At 52.9% G+C, this 24144-nt stretch overlaps 1 protein-coding gene across 2 annotated transcripts in view; it reads right to left on the reverse strand.

Annotated features, from left to right (window-relative positions):
* Positions 1–24144, reverse strand: part of RIN3 (Ras and Rab interactor 3) — a 174148-nt gene that overhangs the window by 31774 nt on the left and 118230 nt on the right. For both annotated transcript variants that reach the window (XM_030803908.1, XM_030803909.1), the window contains exons 5-6: positions 15509–15600; positions 3871–5364 (exon numbers count right to left, since the gene is read on the reverse strand). In XM_030803908.1, coding sequence (XP_030659768.1) covers positions 3871–5364; positions 15509–15600 — 1586 coding nt within the window. The remainder of the gene's footprint in view (positions 1–3870; positions 5365–15508; positions 15601–24144) is intronic.

Consider the following 24144-nt stretch of genomic DNA (forward strand, 5'->3'; position numbering starts at 1 on the left):
GACACTCTGCCGTATCACCTGCCTGGACAAACTCCAAGTCTAGCACCTCTTGACATCTTGGTGCCTGAGGCAGATTTGGCCTTAACAGGACCCATGGTGTGTCTGCATCCTGCCAGCCAGCTGCCCTGAGGCTGAAGTCATTCCTGCTGTTTCCAGCAGAGGTCCAGCTTGTGCTCTACCTCGTTGGCTCTGCTGAAGGCCACCGGGTACCCGCCTTGCCCCGCCGCAGCCTCCTGAGCCGTCCCCCTGTCTTGTCCCCTCTGCTCTGCCCTCCACACACACCCTTCAGGGGCTCCATCACCTCTGGGCCAAATCCTCAGGCTGACTTTCTTTTTTTTCTTTTTTTTTTTTTTTTGAGACAGAGTCTTTCTCTGTCCCCCAGGCTGGAGCGCAGTGGCGCGATCTCGGCTCACTGCAAGCTCCGCCTCCCGGGTTCACGCCATTCTCCAGCCTCAGCCTCCCGAGTAGCTGGGACTACAGGCGCCCGCCAACAGGCCCGGCTAATTTTTTGTATTTTTAGTAGAGATGGGGTTTCACCGTGTTAGCCAGGATGGTCTCGATCTCCTGACCTCGTGATCCGCCCGCCTCGGCCTCCCAAAGTGCTGGGATTACAGGCTTGAGCCACCGCCCCCGGCCCTCAGGCTGACTTTCACTGCCTGTGTGAATGGCCCGTGATCCTCCAGCCTCGTTCCCCACCTCTCAGCCTTTGTCCATGCTGTCATCCCTTTCCAGAAGGAAAGTCCTTCCACCACCCTTTCCACAGCTTAGCACCCCTGACTTCTCCTTTGGGCCTCAGCTCTTACACTCCCCCAACTCTAGAAGGCAGGGTTGACCACAGCTTCCTCTGGGCCACTTGGAGTTCTCCATGCCCTTCCATCATCCTCCCATGCCTTTCTATGCCCTCCTGGTCTGCATGGTGCCTGTGGCTCAGTCCTCAGACCCGGATGATCTCATCCAGTCTCATGGCTCCTTTTGTGCTGACAGTTCCCAGACATCTCTCTTTAGCCCCAGAACTGCAGACTCAGCCCTCAACAGCCCGCTCCACCTCCCCACCTGGTGTCTAATAAGCATCTCCAGTGTCACATGTCCCAAACTGAACTCCTCAACTCCTCCCCAGTACCTGCCCCAGGATGGACGCTGTGTCCTCCCAGGGACGACAATGCTCCTCCCCAGTACCTCCCATCTACCACTCCTGCATCCAGCCTCCAGCCAGTCCTGTGGCTCCAGCTTCACAACAGGCAGAGTCCAATCATATCTCCCCATCTGTGCTGCCTCTGTCCTGGTCCCAGCCACCTTCACTGCTCACCTTGGCTCTGACAATAGCCTCACACTGAGTCTGAGTCTCTCTGCTCCCACTTGGCGTGACGGCCAGAGTGATGTTCACATGTGAGTGAGGTCACTCACCCTCGGACGTGAACCCTGCACGACCCCATCTCACATACAGGAAAAGTCAGGTTGATAGAGAGGCTCACAAGGCCCTTGGGGTCCTGCCCCCCAACAGCCTCCTGACCTCACTTCCATCCACATGAACTCACTAATGTGTCTCCTTACACTATACTTTACTCTTCTCTCTCTCTCTGTCTCTCTCTCTCTCTTTTTCCTTCTTGAGACGGAGTCTCGCTCTGTTGCCCAGGCTGGAATGCAGTGGCACAATCTCAGCTCACTGCAATCTCTGCCTCCTGGATTCAAGCAATTCTTGTGCCTCAGCCACCTGAGTAACTGGGACTACAGGCACATGCCATCATGCCCAGTTAATTTTTCTATTTTTTTTTTTTACTTTTATTTTTTTGAGACAAAGTCTCGCTCTGTTGCCCAGGCTGGAGTGCAGTGGCACAATCTGGGCTCACTGCAACCTCTGCCTCCCTGGTTCAAGCAATTCTCCTGCCTCAGCCTCCCGAGTAGCTGGGATTACAGGTGCGCGCCACCACACCTGGCTAATTTTTGTATTTTCAGTAGAGACGGGATTTCACCATGTTGGCCGGGCTGGTCTCAAATTCCTGACCTTAGGTGATCCACCTGCCTCCCAATGTGCTGGGATTACAGGCATGAGCCACTGCACCTGGCCCTACTCATCCTTCTTGCTGATTGCCTGTCACCTCTGATAGACCGTTAGCTCCCTGTAGGCAGAAACTTTTGAGTGCTTTGCTCACCTCTGTCTCTATATCTGAGCCAGCACCTGATGCGGAGTTGGGTGCCCAATAACTCTTTGTTGACTATCTGCTTACAGGGCCCTGTGCAGACACACACAGCACTGGCCTCAGATCTCAATCCCATCACCCCTCACCACACCTGAAATGCCATCATGAATCCTGTGGCCTGGCAAACCTATTCGTTTTCAGGAGTCTGCTAGCAAAATCCAGTAGCCCTGGGAAAGGAACACCTGAAGCTCCTTTCCTAAGAAACATTCGCTATGAAGCTACTGTGTTCAGAGGCTCACGTGTCCCTTACCGTACCCAGCACTGACTCTTTCATTATTGGGTGGGGAAGGAGAGGCTTAGGGACACCAGGGGACGGCTGGGGCGGTAACTATTTACCAGCTAGCTCAGAAGCAGCTCAGTGTTTAGCAACCACTTTGGCTACAGCAGTGCGAACTGACAATGTATTTTTTTCTTTTTCTTTCTTTTTTTTTTTTAGACAGTTTTGCTCTTGTTGCCCAGGCTGGAGTGCAATGACGCAATCTCGGCTCACTGCAACTTCTGCCTCCCAGGTTCAAGCAATTCTTCTGCCTCAGCCTCCCGAGTAGCTGGGATTATAGGCATGTGCCACCACACCTGGCTAATTTTTGTATTTTTAGTAGAGATGGGGTTTCACCATGTTGGCCAGGCTGGTCTCGAACTCTTGACCTCAAGTGATCCACCTGCCTCAGCCTCCCAAAGTGCTGAGATTACAGGCATGAGCCATCATGCCCAGCTATTTTTTTCTTTTTGAGACAGGGTTCGCTCTGTCACTGAGACTGGAGTACAGTGGCAGGATGTTGGTTCTTTGCAGCCTTGGCCTTCAGGGCTCAAGCAATCCTCCTGCCTCAGCTTCCCAAGTAGATGAGACTACAGGCGTGTGCCTCCATGCCTGGCTAATTTTTGTATTTTTTGTAGAGATGGGGTTTTGCCATGTTGCACAGGCTGGTCTTGAACTCCTGGGCTCAAGCGATCCTCCTGCCTTGGCCTCCCAGAGTGCTGGGATTATAGGCTTGAGCCAGTGCACCTGGCCTGAATATTTTTAATATATGTAGGTGTGTGGTTGTTCACAACTACTTCTCACCATGAACCACAATCGGAAAAAGCTTTGATAATTATTGGATTCGAGGCTGGTGAGGGTGGGGAAGGCTGGGGGCTACTTTAGAAGGCATGCTCAGAGGAGTGAGCTGTTTTGGGCTGTTTCCCTGAAAGCAGAGCATGAAAGAGGGATCTGGGTGCACGTGATTTCACTGCGGAGACTCTCAGAAGACAGGGAGTGAGAGCAGTGGGAAGCCACAGAGCAAGCTTGAGCAAGGATGAACTCTCAGCCTCAGCCAGATCTCGCCAGGCCCTGGAGCATAAACTGCATCACACAGTGGTCCTGCCTGAGGCCAAGGGACCAGTCTTTGTCCCCCCATGACAGGGAGTAATTGGCAGTGGGCCCCTGATGGTGGAAGAGAGGGTGCAGATAATATAGATCCTATACGGTCAAGGTCAATTCTCTAGGAAAGGGGGGAGCCGGGCACCATTAGCAGCCTACCTTGCAGCAGGCAGAGAAAGTTGCTGGTGCCCAGGAAGGGATGGGGGGTGGGCACCAACAGTGTCCACTGCATAGGCCTCTTTTGTCCTAAGGGGTTCCTGAGTCTGTGAGCCCCACCGCCCTCTCCTCCCTGCCACCTCCTCCCAGGGCACTGACCGAGCTCCTCCTCGGAGTGCAGGGCGGGGTCCACCAGGGCCTTGAGCTCGGTGCTCTGCAGCAGGTAGCTCTTGAGCTGGGTCATCATGGTGCGAATCTCCTGCAGCATCTCCGTGCTGGAGGTCTGGCGCGCCATCATCTCCAGGCTGTACACCTTATAGTCCTGCACCAGGCTGCCAAAGTACGAGGCCTTGTCCTGCGCCAGCTCCACCACCTTCTTGTACAGCTTGCGGTTGTTGGAGAGGAAAGCGTGGAACATGCTGCTGAAACTGGCGAAGCTCAGCCGGTGCCGAGCCTTGCCCAGGATCATGGAGGGCTTCTTCTTCACGCTGGGGCTGCTGAACTGCTCCAGCTCCTCCTCCGTGCTGCTGGTGGAGTAGGAGTCCTGGTCGGTGGCCATGACAGACACCCCCAAGCTGTCTGAGAGGGAGGCCAGGGAGCCCTTGAACTCTGGAGAGCTCTGGGAATGGGCAGTGGCCTGGGCAAGAGGGTGCTGAGTCCCAGCCTGAGAAGCAGGGCTTTGGCCCTCTCTGGGTGGACCCGGCGTGGGTGTCTCCAAGGCCATCGCCTGCGTGCAGAGCTCAGCGCTCTCTAAGGGAGTGGGGAGGGTCGAGGCCAGTTGTCGAGAGATCCGTTTTTTCCTGGGGGGCGGGACTGGGGGTTGCTTGGCCTTCCTGGGCAGCTCCGGCACGCTGTCGGGATCGCTGGCTTTCACCTCTGTGTCCTGGCCTTGCTCCGTGCTCCCCCGGGGCGTGTCCTCAGGGCTGTCTGAGGTCCCTTGGGGAGGCAGGCTGAGCTGGTCCCCCTCTGCCGCCATCCCCGGACTTTGGTCTTCTAAGGACACCCTCTCGGAAACGCGGCGTCTGGGAGGGGCAGTGGGAAGGTTCTTCTTCGCAGGCAGTGGCGGGGCGGGGGCCTGCTGCAAGGGACTGGAGGCTACCCCTGGCTTCATCGCTTCCTCCCTGAGGGGGCCCAGGCCTGCAGTGGGGCATGGCAGTCTCTCACAGGTTGTCATGGGCGGCTGGTTCGGATGGTCTGGGGGACCTGGGGCATGGGGTGTGACGTGGGGGGCAGGCGCTGGGGGAGAGGTGGGCAAAGGACAGGCAGGGGCGGGGGAAAGAGCAGGAAGCAGAGGGGGCTGGGCTGGGCTGCAGGGCTGCAGGGGCAGCACTGGGGGAGGGGGTGGTGGGCGGCGTGGGGCCCACCTGGAGGTGGGCGAGGTAGCATCAGAGGTGGGCGGCAAGGGGCGTGCAGGGCAGTTTCCAAGAGGTGGCTGGTCGGTGGGCAGGGCGCTGCTGCAGTCCTCGATGAAAATAGGATTCACAAACCACAGGCGGTCATTTCCTACCGACAGCTCGATTTCACAGGCACAGTTTGCGTCATGGGCTGTGGGCCTGAGGCTGGAGACTAGGGGGGATCCGGGGGCCCGCTCTCTTGGGGGCTCTGCTGGCTTCCCTCTTTCTTGTGGAGGATTCAGCAAGGAGTCCCAGAAACCTGTGGAAGCAAGAGAGGGGCAGGCGGTCAGTCTGTGCCAGGGACTAGGTGTTGCTGTGCTGGGCGGGGTCTGTGGGAGGGGTCCACGGGCGGGGTGGCACAGGGCTGTGGGAGGGCTGTTCCAGGCATTTGCTTCACTACTCCGAGGTTGTTTTCCCCTCTTGGACGCTTTCAAACCTCTCCCACCACTTCCTGCCTTGAGAGGGGAAGCCCCACTCAGTCCTCCCCAGCAGTGTAGGGTGGGGCTGGGGGTGATGTGACAAGCTCAGCTTCAGTTCTCTTCCTTGGTGTGAGAGTCCACGTTGGAGCGCATTGATGACACAGGGTGGGGGGTGACACCACTGTGCTCTGGAGCCATGGGGAAGGCATGGTGAGAGCACAGGGGACGGAAGGCCTGGAGTTCCTGCGGCCAACCAGCTGGGTGCTCTGGGGCAGGTGGTTTGACCTTCCTAGGCCTCAGTCTAGTCATCCCTAAAATGGGGTCACAACAGTACACACATCACAGGCGTGCGAGGAGGAAGGAACATTGGGCCTGTTTTGGCCTTCATGGTTATTGTATGTGGGAAGGACGAACCTATGGATTGTGGCCAGCGAGATCAGACCCGGCTGTCCAAGTGGGGAGCAGCCACCCACCACAAAGTGATTCTGACTCCAGTCAATCTCGAGCTTAAAATAAGAAGCTGGTCGTCTTCCCCAGTCAGGGGAAGCCAAGGCTCCTGCACCGCAGAGCTGAGTTCTAGTGCATGCCTCTCTACCCACCCAGTCCCCAGGGGCTCAGCCATGGCTCTGGCCACCAAAGCAGGCTAGGGACAGGCAATCTTGATCTGTGGGGACCATACTCTGCCAAGCATCTGACGGAGGCTCAGCACCCTCCAAAGAGCACACAAGGATGCTACATCTTGGGAACAACTGCAGTCGGCGCATAGGCCACCCTGCGCTCACTCCAGCTTCCTCCTGGAGAGAAACATGGGTCCCAGGTCTTGTTCAGCCTGCTAGGTTTGGAGCTGGATAGAGGATGACCCAGGCAGATGCAGAGTTCCTTGTGAATTGGTGCGGCCAGCCTTTCACCCAGGGCTCTTTACTCCTGGGAGGAATTCAACCTTAAGAAAACTATGGAAAAGAACATCAAGGATAATCAGAGGAGCAAACACTCATGGCGTTCTTGCCGCACGTGAGCCCACGGGATCCTTGCTTTACCTGGGTTATCTCGCCGACCCCTGATCATAGGCCTTGCCCCCAGTTCACAGATGAGGGTAAGAGGCTCAGAAACATGAAAGCACACGCCCTGGGTCACCGGATTGGGGAGTGCGGTGCTGGGATTTGACCAGGTCAGGCTGGTTCTACAGCCTGTGTGTTTGGCCTCTGTGTTAGGCGGCCTTCCTTCATAGGAACTTGCGACACTTCCCATATTTTGGTTGCTCTCCCGGCATCGGTGAGTAGCGGGGTGGCTTGCAGCCCAGAACTCAGGATGTGGCAACAACACAACAGGCTCTTGATGTTGAAAGGAGACCTCACAAGATGGCCTGGAGCAGCCACGCGTGTGCTCCCTCTAAGAGGTGGGCACTGTCAGGGATGTAGGCATTTGCCATCTTGCTGGCCGGGGTCACCAATGCAATCAGGGTAAGCAGGTGCCTTCCCAGGACAAAGGGACTGAAGAAACAGACCGGAAGTGAACTGCAACCCACCAGCTGTGTGCATCCCTCTGAGGTGTACCCCCAAGCCCTGTCCTGGGCAGATACCCTGCGTCTGGCCGCCTGAATATCACAGCCAGTGGAGAGAGGCCAGCTCTCACCACACTAACAAACATGACAACCTTTTCTGTGACTCTTTCCAATGTGCAAAGCTCTGTGCCCATCACAGTCACCGAGGACATGGTATCCAGAGCGGCCTCTCCCAGGGCCTGGACGAGCTGCTCTTTGTGACTGCCGGGGCCCTTTGCTTTCATGGGCAGCTCATGGCTTCTCCATGTATGCCTCACTCTCCCAGGCACCTTGCCTCGAGTACATACATGTTCTGGCCCCTGGAGTGAGTGTTTGAAGCACTGTGCCCATGTTTACACAGGCCCAACAAAGTTGCCTCCCTGGGAGTTTTCCTAGCAAGGAGAAGCAGGCAGCCAGACTGATCCCACGGTAACTGGGCAGGAGCCCCACATGTGAGCTGAGACCCCGGTGCCCACCTCCAGACTCTTCCTGTGGGCGAAGGTGGTGTCATGGGGGTAGACAACATATAGAACTGCCCACTGGCACCGGGACACCCCATGACTGCTCACCCAGATCACGGCTGTAGCCGCCCCTCTGCTCCATTCTCCTCCTGTGGTCCTAGGCTGGGCATACGGCAGGCCCTTGGTGGTTCTCTGTAGAGAATCGCTTTCAACCCTTTAGCCTGACATTCGAGTCTGCAGGACCTGACCCCTGAACATCTTCTCTGGCATCATCTACCGAATCTTCACTCCACTCTATCTGCCGTTCACTTCTTCCTCCACGTGCCACGCGCTGCCCCACCGGCAGGTCTTGGCTAATGCTATTCTCTCTGCATGGAATTCTTTTCCCACCCTCTCCACCTGGCAAATGCTTACTCATCCTTCAGGGCTCAGGTCAAATGCGACCTGTCTGGTAGCACCTCCCTGATGTGCTTAGGCCTTGCCCATCCCGCCTGTGTTCCTGCAGCTCTGATATGCCTGTGACAGCAGTGACCATCACTGGGACTGTAATTATCTGTTTTTTGCCTGACTTTCCCAGCAGACTCCGAGTTTCCAGAAGGCAGTCAAATCTTTCAGCTGTCTGAGTATTCCCAGCACCTGAGACAGTGCTTGGCCCAGAGCAGGGGCGCAGTGTCAGCCCCTTGGCACCCATGAGTGGATTAGCTTAGCCGGAGTGGAGAGTCAGGCCTCTGAGGAAGGGGACACAGGCAAGGTTAGTTTCAATGGCAAGATGGGGACAACCTGAACCACGGGAGGATGTGTAAAGACAAGACAGTGAGAGGAGGGAGGCAGGAAGGAGGGCAGAGGAGTCCCGTAAACGGATGGGCCACCAGCCGGGCAGCCTGCCATGGGACAGGATGGCTCCATTAGGCACAGAACACAAAACAACATTTCCCATCGCTCAGGTGTGGATTTTGGCAGGAACAGAGCAGACACGGGTTCAGGCAAATAGGCTCTTGGCCTGGGTACCTGGGACACAGCTTCCCTGCCCCAAGACAGGCCTGGGGTTTGCACCCTGGCAGGGCAAAGGTCTCAAAGCCAATGTGACTCCAAGGAGTGGGGGAAGCCAGGAGCTAAAGGGCTGCATCCTGGGGTCTTGGGGCCTGTTAGGGAACCACAGTGGCATTGCAGGGCTTTATGCTCCAAAGAAAAAAAAAAAAAAAAAAAAAAAGGGAAGTGAGTAACTTTCTCTGTAGCCTGAGAACGCCAAGGCCAAGGGAGAAACGGAACCCTGTGTCATGCAATCCTAGTGGTTTTGTTGGCAAAGCTGTGGGGTCCAATCCCCAAAGGCGCCATACTAAGCCTTGGCTCTGCTGCGGGACTTCCCCTAAAGAAGGGCCCATCCTTGCCCTGGCCTCAGACTGAGGCCACGATTTTGCTGGCCCCAAGGCCTGTTGAGCGTTGGCTGGGGTCACCTCTTGCCAGATGCCCACTCTTTCTATCCTCAGAGAACCTGGGCCACATCACAGGCTGGGCCGTAGGTCCTGAGGGCAAACTCAGACTCTACCCCTGGGGAGCTTGGGGCTGGTGGCAGGACAGGAAGGAGATGAGTAAAGGCAGCAAAGTGTTCCAGATGCCATGGAAACACTAAAAAAATCCAACGAGGTCAGTGAATAAATATTCATGTGGCATCCCAAAGACAGAGGCTGTTGCACAGTCAGTCAAAGTCAAGTTTTCAATGAATTATTAATAACTAGGAAAATGCTCATCATCTGATGTAAAGGAAAAAGCAAGTTACAAGCAAACTTGCAAGAGCCACAGAACAGATGCCTTTCCTAAACATATTTTTAAAGTATTAAACACGTACACACTGTAACATGTTTGAAAACCACTGCGAGTAATCCCTATTCTCTAAATTCCTTGGACACTTGTAATCAACTGCTGAATATCGTTGAGGGCTGAATTGCTCCTCCTTATGTTAGTTTTCTGGCCTTGACTAACCGGTAAGCTCTTAAAGTCAAGATTACACCTTATATAGCCTGCACTTTCGAACGCTGGCTTTTCCAAGTCCGAATTTGGACTTTCTTATGTCGGCTCATGAAGGCACACTGTGAGCCATCACATGGCACTTGGCCTGCAAGTTAATAGCTGAGTTTCAGCAACATCATCCCTATCTGAACAGCAGGCCTGGTGCAACTCTTTGGATATTTGCTGCATTCTTCTCATAGGAAAATGAGTGGCATGCCAAAAAATAAAACTGATGACACTAATGATAAGAAACACATATGCCTCATGAACTTTCTGTAACTACAAGATCATCCAGCGGACTGGAAACCCAGTGAATCTTTAGCCTTAACTAGACATTCCTTGGCTCTTGGCTCGAAGGAAAAAACTGAAAGTCACAAATATATTCGCACAAAATCAGAAGGCAAGAAACCAAAACTGTATTTTCAGTTGCGTCTAGGTGTATTAAGGAAAAGAAACTGGAAGGAAACACACCCTGAACTTGCAGCAGGGGTGAGATTATACGTGGTTTTCATCCTCAGCCTTTTCTGGTCTTGTCAGTTAAAAACAAACACACACGGCCAGGAGCTGTGGCTCACGCCTGTAATCCCAGCACTTTGGGAGGCCAAGGCGGGCTGGATCACTTGAGGTCGGGAGTTCAAGACCAGCCTGGCCAACATGGTCAAACCCCATCTCTACTAAAAATACAAAAATTAGCCAGGTGTGGTGGCAGGTGCCTGTAATCCCAGCTACTCTACTCCAGAGGCCGAGGCAGGAGAATCGCTTAAACCCGGGAGGCAGAGGTAGCAGTGAGCCGAGATCGTGCCACTGCACTCCAGCCTGGGCGAAAAGAGTGAGACTCCGTCTAAAACAACAAACAAACAAACAAACACAACATGCTTGACTTTTATTATAAGACAAAAAAGTGTCATAAGAAAAAGCAACACATGGCGGGCATGTGGAGGGCATGGTACACAGGGTGGGGCCCACTACCCTGCCTATCCCAATGCCAAATCCAGGCTTCTTTGGCAAAAGGGCGCCATGCTGTTTTCCACTGCAGGCACAGCAAGTGGAGGAAAGGGCTGAGGGGTGGGAAGTGGTGAGCAAGGCTGGCTGAGAATCAGGGCACAGTGCAGGCAGAGCACAGAGTTCAAACTCAGCAAGCCCTGAGTATGAATTCAGCTTTTGTTTACATCCCAAAATGAGGAAAGCCCTTTAGTCGATTTCTCTTTCTCTCTCTGGATAATAGCTTTATTGAGATATCACTCACATACCACAGAGTTCACTCATTTAAAAAACATGCCCGTGTTTTTCAGTATATTCACTGAGTTGTGCAACTCTCACCACAATCAATTTTAGAGCTTTTTTTTTTTTTTTTTTGAGACAGAGTCTCGTTCTGTCACCCAGGCTGGAGTGCAATGGCATGATCTTGGCTCACTGCAATCTCCACTTCCCGAGTTCAAGTGATTCTCCTGCCTCAACCTCCTGAGGTTGGGATTATAGGCATGTGCCATCACACCCGGATAATTTTTGTATTTTTAGTAAAGATGGGGTTTCACCATGTTGTCCAGGCTGATCTCGAACTCCTGACCTTGTGATCCGCCCGCCTTGGCCTCTCAAAGTTCTGGGATTACAGGTGTGAGCCACTGCGCCCGGCATTTAGAGCATTTTTATCACCCCAAAAGAAACCCCATGCCTATTAAGCAGTCACTCTCCATTCCCCTTTCTATCCAGCCCCTGGCAATCGCTAATCTGCTTTCTGTCTCTATGGATTTGCCTATTCTCGACATTTTATTTAAAGGGAACTGTAGCATATGTGGTCTTTTGTATCAGCTCCCTTCACTTAGCATGTTTTCCAGGTTATTCCATTGCTGCACCATGTGTCAGCAGTCCCTGCACTTCATTCCTTTTTATAGCTAAATAAACCCTTTAGACTCCTTAACTTTCCATTTCCTTATCTGTAAAATGGGCTTTTACGTGAATAAATGAGATAATGTATGTGTGGGCATGTGGCAATGAATTTGCCTCCCATTGTCCTTTTGGTCTTCCCTGAAATGCTGACTATACAAGGTAACCTCTGGCTCATAGGGCCTCATCACTAGGCTGGCCAGGGATCATCTGGATTCTCCTTGGACAATCTGAATGAAGAACAGTAGTCAGGTGGGGCTCGAGCTGAGTCAGAGCCCCGCTAGTTGGGGGAGCATGGGAGTAGGAACCTGAGTCAGCAAGGAGGCCATGTGCAGGGAGCAAGGGGCTGGCACGTGTGACAGAGCAGCTGCGATTGCCCACAAAGCCCGGCTAACCCTCCATCTCCATTTCTCAGAGGGTCCCTGGTGTCCCTTCTCTAAGTCCCTTTTTGATGCTAGTTTGAGTGGCTTTCACTTCTTTGCCACCAAAGTCCCTTCCTAGAACAATGTGTGACATGCCAGGCACAATGCCTGGTGTGTCAGGGCCCTTGACAAACGCTGCTCTTTCCATACTTCTTATCACTATTTCACATGAAGGTTGGCAGGGCCCAAGCCTGCCCATGCCAGGGCCAAGGTCTCTGGCCTTTGACAGGATGTGCTCCTTGAGCCCTGGGTCTCCATCCATTCAGATGACTGTAAAGTGAAACTTTCCCTGGCTCCAGGGGAAAATGCTTGTGGTGAGCCTGGCTTTATGTCTTTCAGCACTCAGGGACACCAGGTCTGCACAGATCCCTTTAGCTCCTAAGCTGCAACACACTCAGCTTACATTTACATTACATTACAACAACACTCAGTGCTGATAGACGAATCTGAACTGCTGTTGGCTTCCCAAATGGAACCCTCCCTTCTCCACTTCCTCCTTGTGCCTGAGATCAAATTCTCCCCGGAGAGAAGGTCTTGTCTGTTCCAGAAAGGAATGCAGTTCTTCCAGGAGGAACATCTCCCTTAAAAAAAACAAGCGTGTTCCTAGGTCTTAAGAGAAGCTGCGCTCTTGCAGGTGAGAGGAACCTGTAGGGAGTCTCCCGGCAGTTAGTCCTAGGGATGCCTAAACCCCATAGCGAGGTCAAGAGGTGCAGCAACGTGTCATAGACTGAGGCCATGCATCTCACTTACTCTACCAACATGGCCTGCAAACTGGCCACTGACTTCTCGTTGCAAAAACAACAGAGAAGGTGGGGAGGTGCAGCTGAGGAGCGGTAGAAAGGCTGTGCTCAGAGGCAGAAAGCCCTCAGTGCAAATCCTGTCTGGGGCACTTTACAGGTGTGAGCCACCAGGCCCAGCCCTGAGGATTTCTGCAGGGAAAAGGAGAGCATGTTTCAACAGCTGCTCAAGAACCGCTGAGGACAGAAAGCCTTTGGTGCAAATCTTGTCTGGGGCACTTCATGCAAGGTTCCCAGCGGAGCTAAAACTTGATCTGCTAACTTTTTTTTTTTTCTGAGGCAGAGTCTCAGTCTGTTGCCCAGGCTGGAGTGCAGTGGGGCAATCTCAGCTCACTGCAACCTCCGCCTCCCAGGTTCAAGCAATTCTCCTGCCTCAGCCTCCGGAGTAGCTGGGATTACAGGCACAGGCCATTATGCCCAGCTAATTTTTATATTTTTAGTAGAGATGAGGTTTCACCATATTGGCCAGGCTGGTCTTGAACTCCTGACTTCAGGTGATCCGCCCGCCTTGGCCTCCCAAAGTGCTGAGATTATAGGCATGAGCCACCATGTCCAGCCAGTGTTCTATCTTTAAAATGCACAAAAATGACATAAGACAATGCCAAGTGCTCTGTAATGATCGGTGTCATCGAACCCCTAGGGGGAGGTCATCTGCACCTTACAAAAGTGCAAATTACAAAACTGTCACCTGTCCCACATCCAAGATCCTGGGAGGGTAAGAGCCCAACAACTAACATTCTGGGAAGCAAAGTTTAATAGCAAGTTGATTCCCAAAAGCAACTGAAAACTTGCCCTTAGGGTTATAACTGGGTAAATTAGACCTAGAAAAATTTGGATAAAAGTTAAGAGGCGGCCGGGTGTGGTGGCTCACGCCTGTAATCCCAGCACTTTGGGAGGCCGAGGCGGGTGGATCATGAGGTCAAGAGTTCAAGACCAGCCTGATCAATATGGTGAAACCCTGTCTCTACTAAAAATACAAAAATTAGCCGGGCATGGTGGCATGTGCCTGTAGTCCCAGTACTCGGGAGGCTGAGGCAGAAGAATCGCTTGAACCTGGGAGGCAGAGGTTGCAGTAAGCCAAGATCGCACCACTGCACTCCAGCCTGGGCATGGACTCCATCTAAAAAAAAAAAGAGTTAAGAGGCACCATGAGACGATGGCAGGTGTGGGAGCTAAACGGCCTGGGTTCATCCAAGCTCTGCCATGTGCTGTGTGAAACTGGACATGATTTAACCTCTTGTGCCTCAGTTTCCTCTGCCATAGAAGGGGAATTATAATAACAGTACTTGCTTTATAGGATTGTTTGAAGCTGCGATGAGCCAATGGCAGCTAAAGAGGTTAGAACACAGTCAGTGCTCAGGGAGTGCTAACAACCCAAGGACCAGAACTCCTCCTACTTCCTGGCCCCTGACCATGGCTGCCTGGTGGTGTCTCTTGCATTGCTGCCCCTGATGGGCCCCTCTGAGCGGTGAACAGTGGCCTGGCTTGGGAACCAGCGGGTGTCTTCTTTGATCCCAGGTCTGCCCCTCACTTCCTCTGTGACCTGGTTCTGCCCTCTGGGTCACTGTTTCTTCCATTCCATCAACACTGGTGAACAAGGCACCAGTGTTCTGGGCACTGTGCTAAGCCCCATGGAGCACAGTGTCCTATGTATAGCTGAGTTTTACTAAAGACTTGTTGATGAGCTGCTTTGTTCATAAATGTGACCTGGCAGCCCCAGGTTATGAGGCTGTGGGGCCTGCAGCAGCTCCTGAGCAGCTGTGTGAAACACACTCTCCCTTTCCCTGTAAGAAATCTCAGGGCTGGGCACAGTGGCTCACACCTGTAATTCCGGCACTTTGGGAGGCCAAGGTGGGAGGATCGCTTGAGGCCAGGAGTTTGAGACCAGCCTGGGCAACATGGAGAGACCAGGTTAAAATATAAGAAATTAACCAGGCATGGTGGTGTGTGCCTATAGTCCCAGCTACTCAGGAGGTGGAGGTGGGAGGATCACCTGAGCCTGGGAAGTTGGGGCTGGGGTGAGCCATGATCATGCCACTGCACTCCAACCTGGGCAACAGAGTGAGACCCTGTTTCAAAAAAAGAAAAAAGAAAGAAAGAAAAGAAAAAGAAAAAAAAAATTCTCTGCTCCCAACACACGCTGAAAGAGGTAGGTGGCCTGGCCTCTCAGCAGCTACAGACTTGGCATGCTTGGGCTTCCTGAGGGCCAGCGAGGTGAGGCCCTGGTTCTAGGTGGGCACCTGCTGATTTCCTCCTTGTAGGGCACTTGGCATTGCCCGTACATGGAAAGAGCCCACTAAACGTGAGTTCTTCGTATAATTATGTGAAAGTGCTGGGGTCAGACACACGCTGCCCTCCCTCCCCTTCTTCTTTTCCGCTCCCCTCTTTACCCCTCAGGAACTCGGAAGGGTGGGGTAGGGCGTGCTTAGAGCCAGTTTTTTGGGCACAGGACAGGCCCCCGCGAGGGCCACACTCAAGTTCATGGTCACATTCATGCTGCTTTTCCATCTGATGAGGGGCCAGGGCTGTGGTGGCTGCCAGGCCCAGCTCTCTGGCCCCCACTCAGAAGGGCCCTGGGGTTAAGCTCGGCTTCTCCCAGGACCACGCCAGCCTCTCTGGTCCTGACTAGGCCCTGCTCCCTTAGACCAAACGTAGCTGGGCCTCAGGGCGTCCTGGGCAGCTGATAGAGGCGACTCTTTAGAAACTGGACAATCTCCCTGTCACGTGGCTCAGCAGCCTGAGGCAGGGGTGTGGGTGGTCCCATGGGAGCTGGGACTCAGCCTGTCCCTCTGCACAGGCGGCCCCTGGGGCAGTCCTAGGGCCCCAGTTCCTAACGCCCCACCAGCTCCCCTGACCCCTTGGAGAGGACTCACCCAGACCCAGGTTGGCGATGGTCTCAAGGTCCGTGAAGCTGCTGGCCTCGAGGATGGCCTGGGGTAGCCGCAGTGTGAAGGGCAGTAAGTCTCTGTGAAGACACGAGGGGCAGAAGTCATGTCTGGGGCCACTGTGTCCATTCCCAGCCTCCACAAAGGAAGAGCCCTGGCAATCTCTGCTGGCTGCCAGGGTCTCCATATAGCCTGGAAGCTTCCCTGGCGCTGAGGGGCAGACTCTGAGGCAGAAGGAGCATCCAGTCAACTCTAGGTCCTGAGCCAGCACCAGGGAACCAGAGAGGTGGAGACCCTACTCAGGAGCAGGGGTGTGGGGTCACTGCTTCTCCTTGGTTTTCCTGCCTGCTGAGCCCAGGCCAGCTCCTCTCAAGGCATTCTTTAGGGTAAAGTGAGTGGCCCACCCCTCCCTGCCCTCTGACCCTTGCTGGTGCTCACTGAGATGTGCAGTAAGCACACAGTCAGGCATCTCCCAGCAAACGCAGTCAGGCATCTCCAGCATCAGGCATCTCCCAGCAAACGCCGCACCAGTCAGGCATCTCCCAGCAAACGCAGTCAGGCAGGTCCATCTGATGGCTTTGGTCACAATAGGGAACTGTTCAGGGTTCCTCCAGAGATCTTCCAGAAGGAGTTCAGACAGATGGGGAAATAGGGGCCCGGAAAGGAAAAGGCGTGGCCAGGCCACATGGTAGTTGAAGACACTGTGTGCTGAGGCCAGGGCTCCTGACTTTCGGCCCAGGGCTGTTTCACACGGTCAGGAAGGGGAATGTGGCACTGCCAGGGCCCCAGGATGGGTGGCCCCGATTCTGTTTCTTCCTAGTGTTTAAGGCCTGGGGACCCCCTTTCCAGCCATGTCTCCCGCTCCTTCCTCATTATCCCACCTGCCCTGTTCTCTGAGACCATTTCCTCCTCTGTGAAGATAGGAATGGATGAGAGGGTGCCCAGCAGCGGTTATCAAGACCTGGCAGCCACCACTATTTTCTTCACGACCTGTTCTACCCTCCCTCGCTCACGCTTCGTCCACCTTCTCCCCAAATCCTGATGCCAGTCACTGAAATCCCATCGTCCATCATCTGCTGAGCCTCCCATCATGGCCTCGGCCAGAACTACCTCCTCCCTGGGGTCTTCATGGCTTTGCTGTCTGTGCCTCATCTTCCTGGCAACATGAGGCTGGGAGCCCTGGGAGCTCCTGGAACGGGTGGGGGCTGCCTTCCGGGTCTCCAAAGCCCCGCAGTGCTTAGCACTCACCACGAGGCTCCAAGGCTATTTGCTGAATGGACCCAACCAAACTCAGGAGCTGAACTGGAGGCATAGCAGAACAGAGAACGCCTGGGATGGGGCTGGCCCCTGCCAGGGCACCTCTGTTCAGCGATGTTGGCTTCTGTGGCCTCCCAGGTGCCCCCATGGCCCCTTGGGAAGTGCTTCGATGGAGCTGGGACACTTGTGTTTATGGAAGAGTTGGACAGGGCAGGCTGTGGCCCAGGTTCTGGGCCCTTTCTCAGGTCTCAGGAGTGGCCTTGGGCTTCTCCACTGTCAAATGGTCTGGGGACCAGCCAGCTGACGTTGGCATCTTCTGTCATTGTTGTGTGATTCTGCTGCAACCTGAGGTCTTCTGATGGCCAGACTGGATGGGCCCTCAGTGCTGTACTCCCATCTCAGGCCCTGCCCCACCACCACTAACCCCAGCTCTAATTTTGAAGGGTAGCAACATTCATCCCAAGTTGCCTCAATTTATTTCAGTTACATGGTGGCCTCTCAGTGGGGTTTCCAATGGTTCCTCTGTCGCCATGTAAATCACAATGGCCAGGAGAGGCTGCTCAGCTCATGTGTGCCCACCCCCTGACTGCCAGGACAGCCTCCTGCCACCTTGTCACTTTACTCAGTCTGCTGCAGTTGCAGCTGCAGTCACACCCTAGACTCGAACCCCAGCATCCAGGGCCTCCCCTGGTCTGGCCTTGCTCTGCCTTTCCAGCTTGCTCCCCAACATCCGCCCTCCACAGTCCCTTCCCCACACTTGGGGGACTCCTGCTGCCTCCCAAATGATCACACCCATCTTCCTCTAGTGGGTGTGCCCCACTCATTTCCTATCTCTGAGCTTACGCATAGAGGGAATAGCCCCTCATCCCCAGCACCTACGTCTACTTAGATTCTATCCATCCTTCGAGGCCACACCATGGACTCTTCTTCCTCCATAACTTGGGGTGCAAGGGTCTCATGTGTCTCTGCTTCTCCACATCCCATCCAATTCACCACTGCACCCAGGGGCAGCCTCTTCCGTCCAGACGAAAGCACACACAGGATGTGAGCATCTACCATGTGTCAGGCACGGGGCTAGGTGTTTTGGAGGCTTTAAGTGATATTCTTACTAAATCACAGGCACCTCGAGGACAGGCATTAGTACCTCTGTTTTACAGAGGACACAGAGGCTCAGGGAGGTTAAGGGACTCACCCAAGACCCCCAGCCAGTAGTAAGTTTCTGACAGAAACATTGAAACATTTAAAAATCTATACCAATATAAAATTTGATTCTCTAGAGGGCAAAAGTTTCAATCAGTATCACAAGCCACTTACTACATTTTTTTTGAGGAAAAGGAACTATCTCTTGTTATGCTTTATCAATCACTCACCAAGAGCTTTCCCTGTTATCCCACTTAACCCTTGAAGCAATCCTGTGATGTAAGTGCTATTGTCAACAATTGTTAAAATGTTAGAAAAGAAACAGATTTACCGTAGCCAAAGTCACACAATACAAAAGTGCTTAAAATGTGCAGGTCCTCCCTTCTCCAGAGGGTCCTGCTGTCTACACCCCAGGGGTCCCCAACCCTTGGGCCACAGACTGGTATTAGGCCATGGCCTGTTAGGAACTGAGCTGCACAGCAGGAAGTGAGCAGCGGGTGAGTGAGCAAAGCTTCATCTGTCTTGACAGCCGCTCCCCATCACTCGCATTACTGCCTGAGCTCCGCCTCCTGTCAGACCAGCGGCAGCATTCGATTCTCATAGGAGCGTGAACCCTATTGTGAACTATGTGAGTGAGGGGTCTAGGTTTTGTGCTTCTTCTGAGACTCTAACGCCTGATGATCTGTCACTGTCTCCCATCACCCCCAGATGGGACCATCTAGTTGCAGGAAAACAAGCTCAGGGCTCCCACTGGTACTACATGATGGTGAGTTGCATAATTATTTCACTATATATTTCAATGCAATAGTGAAAGCAATAAGGTGCACAATAAATGTAATGTGCTTAAATCATCCCAAAACCATCCCCACCCCACCCCTGGCCCGTGGAAAAATTGTCTTCCACGAAAGTGGTCCCTGGTGCCAAAAAGGTTGGGGACTGCTGGTCTACACTCTGGAGAGTAAACTTGCTGGCCCTTCTTTAATACACACATATGCGTGCCCAAGCACACATGCACACACACAATTTGCTTTACTATTTTTTATATTTTTTTAATTTTTTTGTAGAGACAGGGTCACACTAAATTGTCCAGGCCTATCTTGAACTCCTGGCCTCAAGTGATCCTCCTGCCTCCGCCTCCCAAGATGCTGGGATTACAGGCGTGAGCCACCACGCCTGACCCACATCACGTATTTTAAAAATGAAAATGGCACTGTGTTCCATCAATTGCTCTGCAGCTTGCTTTCTTTACTGAACAGTAAAGTGATCTATATAGTGAGCAAGTCCGTACATGTATACTGGCTTCTTTCTTTTTCTGTGCTGCAGAGTATTCCATGGGATAACCGTTATTTATTTTATTTTTTTGAGATGGAGTTTTGCTCTGTTGCCCAGGCTGGAGTACAGTGGCACAATCTTGGCTCACTGCAACCTTCACCTCCCAGGTTCAAGCAATTCTCCTGCCTCAGCCTCCCAAGTAGCTGGGATTACAGGCGTGTGCCACCACGCCTGGCTAATTTTTGTGTTTTTAGTAGAGATGGGTTTTCACCATGTTGGCCAGGCTGGTCTCAAACTCCTGACCTCAGGTGATCCACACAGTGGCCTCCCAAAGTGTTGGGATTACAGGCGTGAGCCGCTGTGCCCAGCTACTATTTTTCTTCTTTTGATGGTCATTCAAGCTTGCTTTCTTTCTCTATTTCCCTCTCTCTCTCTCTTTCTTCCTGTCTTCCTCTCTCTCTCTCTTTCTTTCATCAATGCTAACCATTACAGAGCTTACTAAGTGTCCAGGAGCAGTTTTAAGCACTTTACATATATTAGCTCTTTAAATCCTCTTACCAACTCCATGAAGCAGGTACTTTCCTCATGCTCATCTCGCAGCTCCGAAGACTGGGGCACAGACAGACTAAGTGGCTTGCCCCTATCCCACAGCTTGTAAGTGACAATGCCTGCATCTGAATGGAGGGTTCAGGCTTGTAACTCCGAGACTACTTGTTTTTAGCAAAAAATTATTTCCTAATTGCCACTGGATCCAATTGTGCTGCAAAGAACGAATTGAGCACATCATCTTTCTGCCCTCAAGCTAGTATTCCTTTTTTCTTTTTTGAGACGGACTCTCCCTCTCTTGCCCAGGCTGGAGTGCAGTGGTGTGATCTCAGCTCACTGCAACCTCTGCCTCCTGGGTTCAAGCGATTCTCCTGCCTCAGTCTCCCGAGTAGCTGGGACTACAGGTGTGCACCACCATGCCCGGCTAATTTTTGTATTTTTTAGTAGAGATGGGCTTTCTCTATGTGGGCCAGGCTGGTCTCAAACTCCTAACCTCAAGTGATCTGCCTGCCTCAGCCTCCCGAAGTGCTGGGATTACAGGTGTGAGCCGCCATGCCCAGCCTCAAGCTAGTATTTCTATTGAATACATTCCTAGATGTGAGTCTGCCGGGCCACAAGGTAGATATATTTGGAGAAATGACAGAATTTACCAAACTGATCCCCTTTTCCCCAGCTTGCTCCCATTTACACTCCATCAATGCCTATGATGGGCTGAGAAGTAAATGGTCCCAAGCTAATGGAGCAGCCTGTACTGGTTCCTCCCAGTTCCATAATAAAAGACAGTAAACACCCCAGTCCTCCAACCTCAGCTTCAGTGTGTCCTCATGGTGCCGTCCTGCTCTGTGACAAAGGTGGAGCCTGGGCAAATTGCCCAGTTTGGGGTCTGGAGGGCAAGTCAGTTTCATGCCTCAGTAAACATTAGCAGGGTGTGAAGATGGGAAAGGCAGGCATCTGAACCTGGTGCCACCATGCACAGCTTATTCGTCTCCAAATGCCGAGTCCTTAGTTCTTGGAAAATGCCAAGAAAAACCTCCAGATAGGGTGCTGGAGTGGTGGGGCCTCCACCTGAACACTCACTGACAACAAAAAACCAAAGGGAACTAGACACTTGTGAGGGACTCCACTGGGGCCGCCACACCCATTTATACTCTGCAGACTGCCTGGATCAGAATTCTCTAGGGAGCTGCTAGAAATGCAGATTGCTAGGTTTCCAACCAAGGGTGCCTAGCATCAGGTCTGGGGGTAGGCTGAGAATCCACCTTTTTTTTTTTTTTTTTAGATAGAGTCTCGTTCTGGCACCCAGGCTGGAGTGCAGTGGTGCGATCTCGGCTCACTGCAACTTCTGCCTCCTGGGTTCAAGCAATTCTCCTGTTTCAACCTCCCAAGCAGCTGGGATTACAGGTGCCTGCAACCACCCCCGGCTAAAGTTTGTATTTTTAGTAGAGACTGGGGTTTCACCATGTTGTCCAGGCTGGTCTTGAACTCCTGACCTTCAGTGATTCGGCCTCCCAAAGCGCTGGGATTACAGGCGTGAGCCACCATGCCCAGCCAAGAATCCACATTCTTAAACAGCTCCTGAGGGGATCCTGGTGCATGCAGCCTTCGGTGGGAATCACAGGCCCCCAAGGTCAGGGCTATTAAAAAAATATCAAAATTAAGCAACCTTCCTGATGTGTGTGTGTGTGTGTTTCCTTATAAACTATGAAATCCACTAAAAAGCATTCACAACAATAGGAATTTTTAAAATGGGATTTTTAGCTGGCTGGGTGTGGTGGCTCATGCCTGTAATCTCAGCACTTTGGGAGGCCGAGGCGTGTGGATCACCTGAAGGTCAGGAGTTTGAGACCAGCCTGGCCAACATGGTGAAACCTCAGTCTCTACTAAAAATATTAAAAAAATTAGCAGGGCGTGGTGGCAGGCACCTGTAATCCCAGCTACGTGGGAGGCTGAGGCAGGAGAATTGCTTGAACCCAGGAGGCGGAGGTTGCAGCGGGCCGAGATCATACCATTGCACTCCAGCCTGGGCAACAATAGTGAAACTTCATCTCAAAAAAAAAAGGGGGGGGGATTTTTAGAATAAATATTGTGACATTTCCCCCACACTCTAGAGGGTAGCTTGTGTACTTCCCAGGGAGCCAGCACCTCTCTCTGGAGGTCTCTGTTTTAGCTGGTGCTTTCCAAACCTTTGTAAACAGAGAGAAATACCTTTGACATCATGACACAGCATATGTGCATGCACACACACATACAAACACACACACACACACCCCCCTACACACCACGAAAACAAAAGTTTAGCAAAACAAGACTTATTCCAGCTACATGAGATTCTGATAGTTTCTAGTCCAGTTTACTTTTTCATTAAAAAGAAAAAAGCCATGACCACTAAACTGATTTTATAAACCCCTCTGAAGTGTTTTCCAACACTAGCAATCAATTCTCCAATTCTCCAGACACCAACTGGGTATACAACGATTCAGCTCAATTCTGACACTAATTACCTGGATGTAGAGTTAGACTCTGCAGACTTAAGGCTTCAGTCCTCCAAGCCTGCCCCCACTTCAGATGCAGTTGTCTCAGGCCACCAGCCGGCTTCTGACTGGCCAGCTATAGATCAGAGCTTTCCAGGCACAGTGACGAGATTTCTCCTAGGGCAAGGATGCCCAGCCAGCCATCCCCTCCTCTTGCCATCTCCTCCTCCGGGACAGGAGGGTGGCGGCTTAGTCACAACACTGGGCACATCCTAGGGTGGGGCAGGCCTGAGAGGCTCTTCTCTTCCTTCCTCATTTTGGGTAATGGCGCCCACTTCTTGAGGCTAATGACTGCAGTGCCCGGGGCTGTGCTGGGGATCAGGCCCCATGATCCTTGCAAGGTGCTGAGCACAGCACCTTGGCACCAAGCAAATACTCAGGAAACCATCAAGCATATTCGTCCTCCTGTCGTCGAGGATGGAAACCCTGGCATCTCCACAGTCTCCCCCTGCTTCCTCCCTCAGTGGCTGCCCTCGCCCCTCTGGTTCCCCTAGCCATTGCCTGGGGCAGTCACCTCCACATAGGGCCAGGATGGCTGCAGCAGCCCCTTGCTGGTCTCTGCTCTCCCCTTCCTCCAATCCCACCACCTGCTGTGGCCAGGTTGCTCACTGAAGAGCAGTCTGGTATCAGCAACAGGCTCACAGCACCTGCCGAAGGAAGTCCCTGCAATCCCTAGGCACGGCATTCAAGGCTTTCCAAGCATTTTACCTCCCACCCATTATGCAGTTCTGCCCATGAAGCCACTCCTGAGGCTGCCCATAGCTTTCCCACTGCCAGGCATTTGCCCATGCTGTCTCCTCTGCCTTAAGTTCCCTTCCCGCACTTCCTTGCCCGGCTCGAAACATCACAATAAGGAGGGCCACATGTCTCCCATATGTGGAGGGAGTGGCTGGAGGGGGAGCAGCACAGGCATCCTCCCAGCCACGGGCCTGGCAGTCAGTCTCCTGGGCAGAAGCAGCTGGGGCTTGCGGGTCACATACACTTGGGTTCAAATCGGCTCAGAACTTGGCTGTGACACCAAGGCAGGTCACATCCCCAGCCTCAGTTTCTTTATCTGTAACAGTAATAAGGACACGCTTGATTGTTTTTTGAGCCCTTACTTCATGCCAGGCGCTCTGCTAAACCCCTTCCAAGGATCATGGAGTCTGATCCTCAGCACAGCCCTGGGGGCTGGCATCACTGAAGCAGTAATACCTTCCCTAAAGCTGTTATTGCTGTAGCGGTTAGAGGGAGCTCTGTGGGCAGTCGCAGCACAAAGGCTCACTCAGCACAGATGCCCCATCAGCAGGAGCCAGTCACGAAATCACTGCTGACATCCCACTACCCTGATGGCTTTGCCGGCTCTACACCCCCATCCCCTAGCCTCAGTGGGGGTTGCCTTAAGTGCTGGCCCTTGGGACCATCAGGGATTGTCCTGGTGCTGGAGCCTCACACATGCCTAGTAGTGGCCCCAGGTTTACTTTATGCTCCGGAGCTGCCCACAGGACCAGACTGAGGTTGGGGTCACCCTGCAGTCGCACCCTCACTGGGCTTCTCCCACTCCCAGTCCTGCTCCCCTACTCCCTCCTGCTTTCTCCTCGAGGGCAAGTCCTGAATCACCCCTTTTATATGAATCTTGTCCCAAAGTCTGCCCCTAGGAGACCCCCAGGTAAGCAATTGTTATCATTCACCTGGAAGCAGTTCTCAAACCCTGGTCTGAGACAGGCTCATTATAAACGCAGATTCCTACTTTGGGAGGCTGAGGTGGGCAGAACATTTGAGGTCAGGAGCTCAAGACCAGCCTAACCAACATGGTGAAACCCTGATTCTACTAAAAATACAAAAAAAATTAGCGGGGGGTAGTGGTGTGTGCCTGTAGTCTCAGCTACTCGGGAGGCC

This window comes from Nomascus leucogenys, chromosome 22a (assembly GCF_006542625.1).
Source record: "Nomascus leucogenys isolate Asia chromosome 22a, Asia_NLE_v1, whole genome shotgun sequence".
Classification (NCBI taxonomy): Eukaryota; Metazoa; Chordata; class Mammalia; order Primates; family Hylobatidae; genus Nomascus; species Nomascus leucogenys.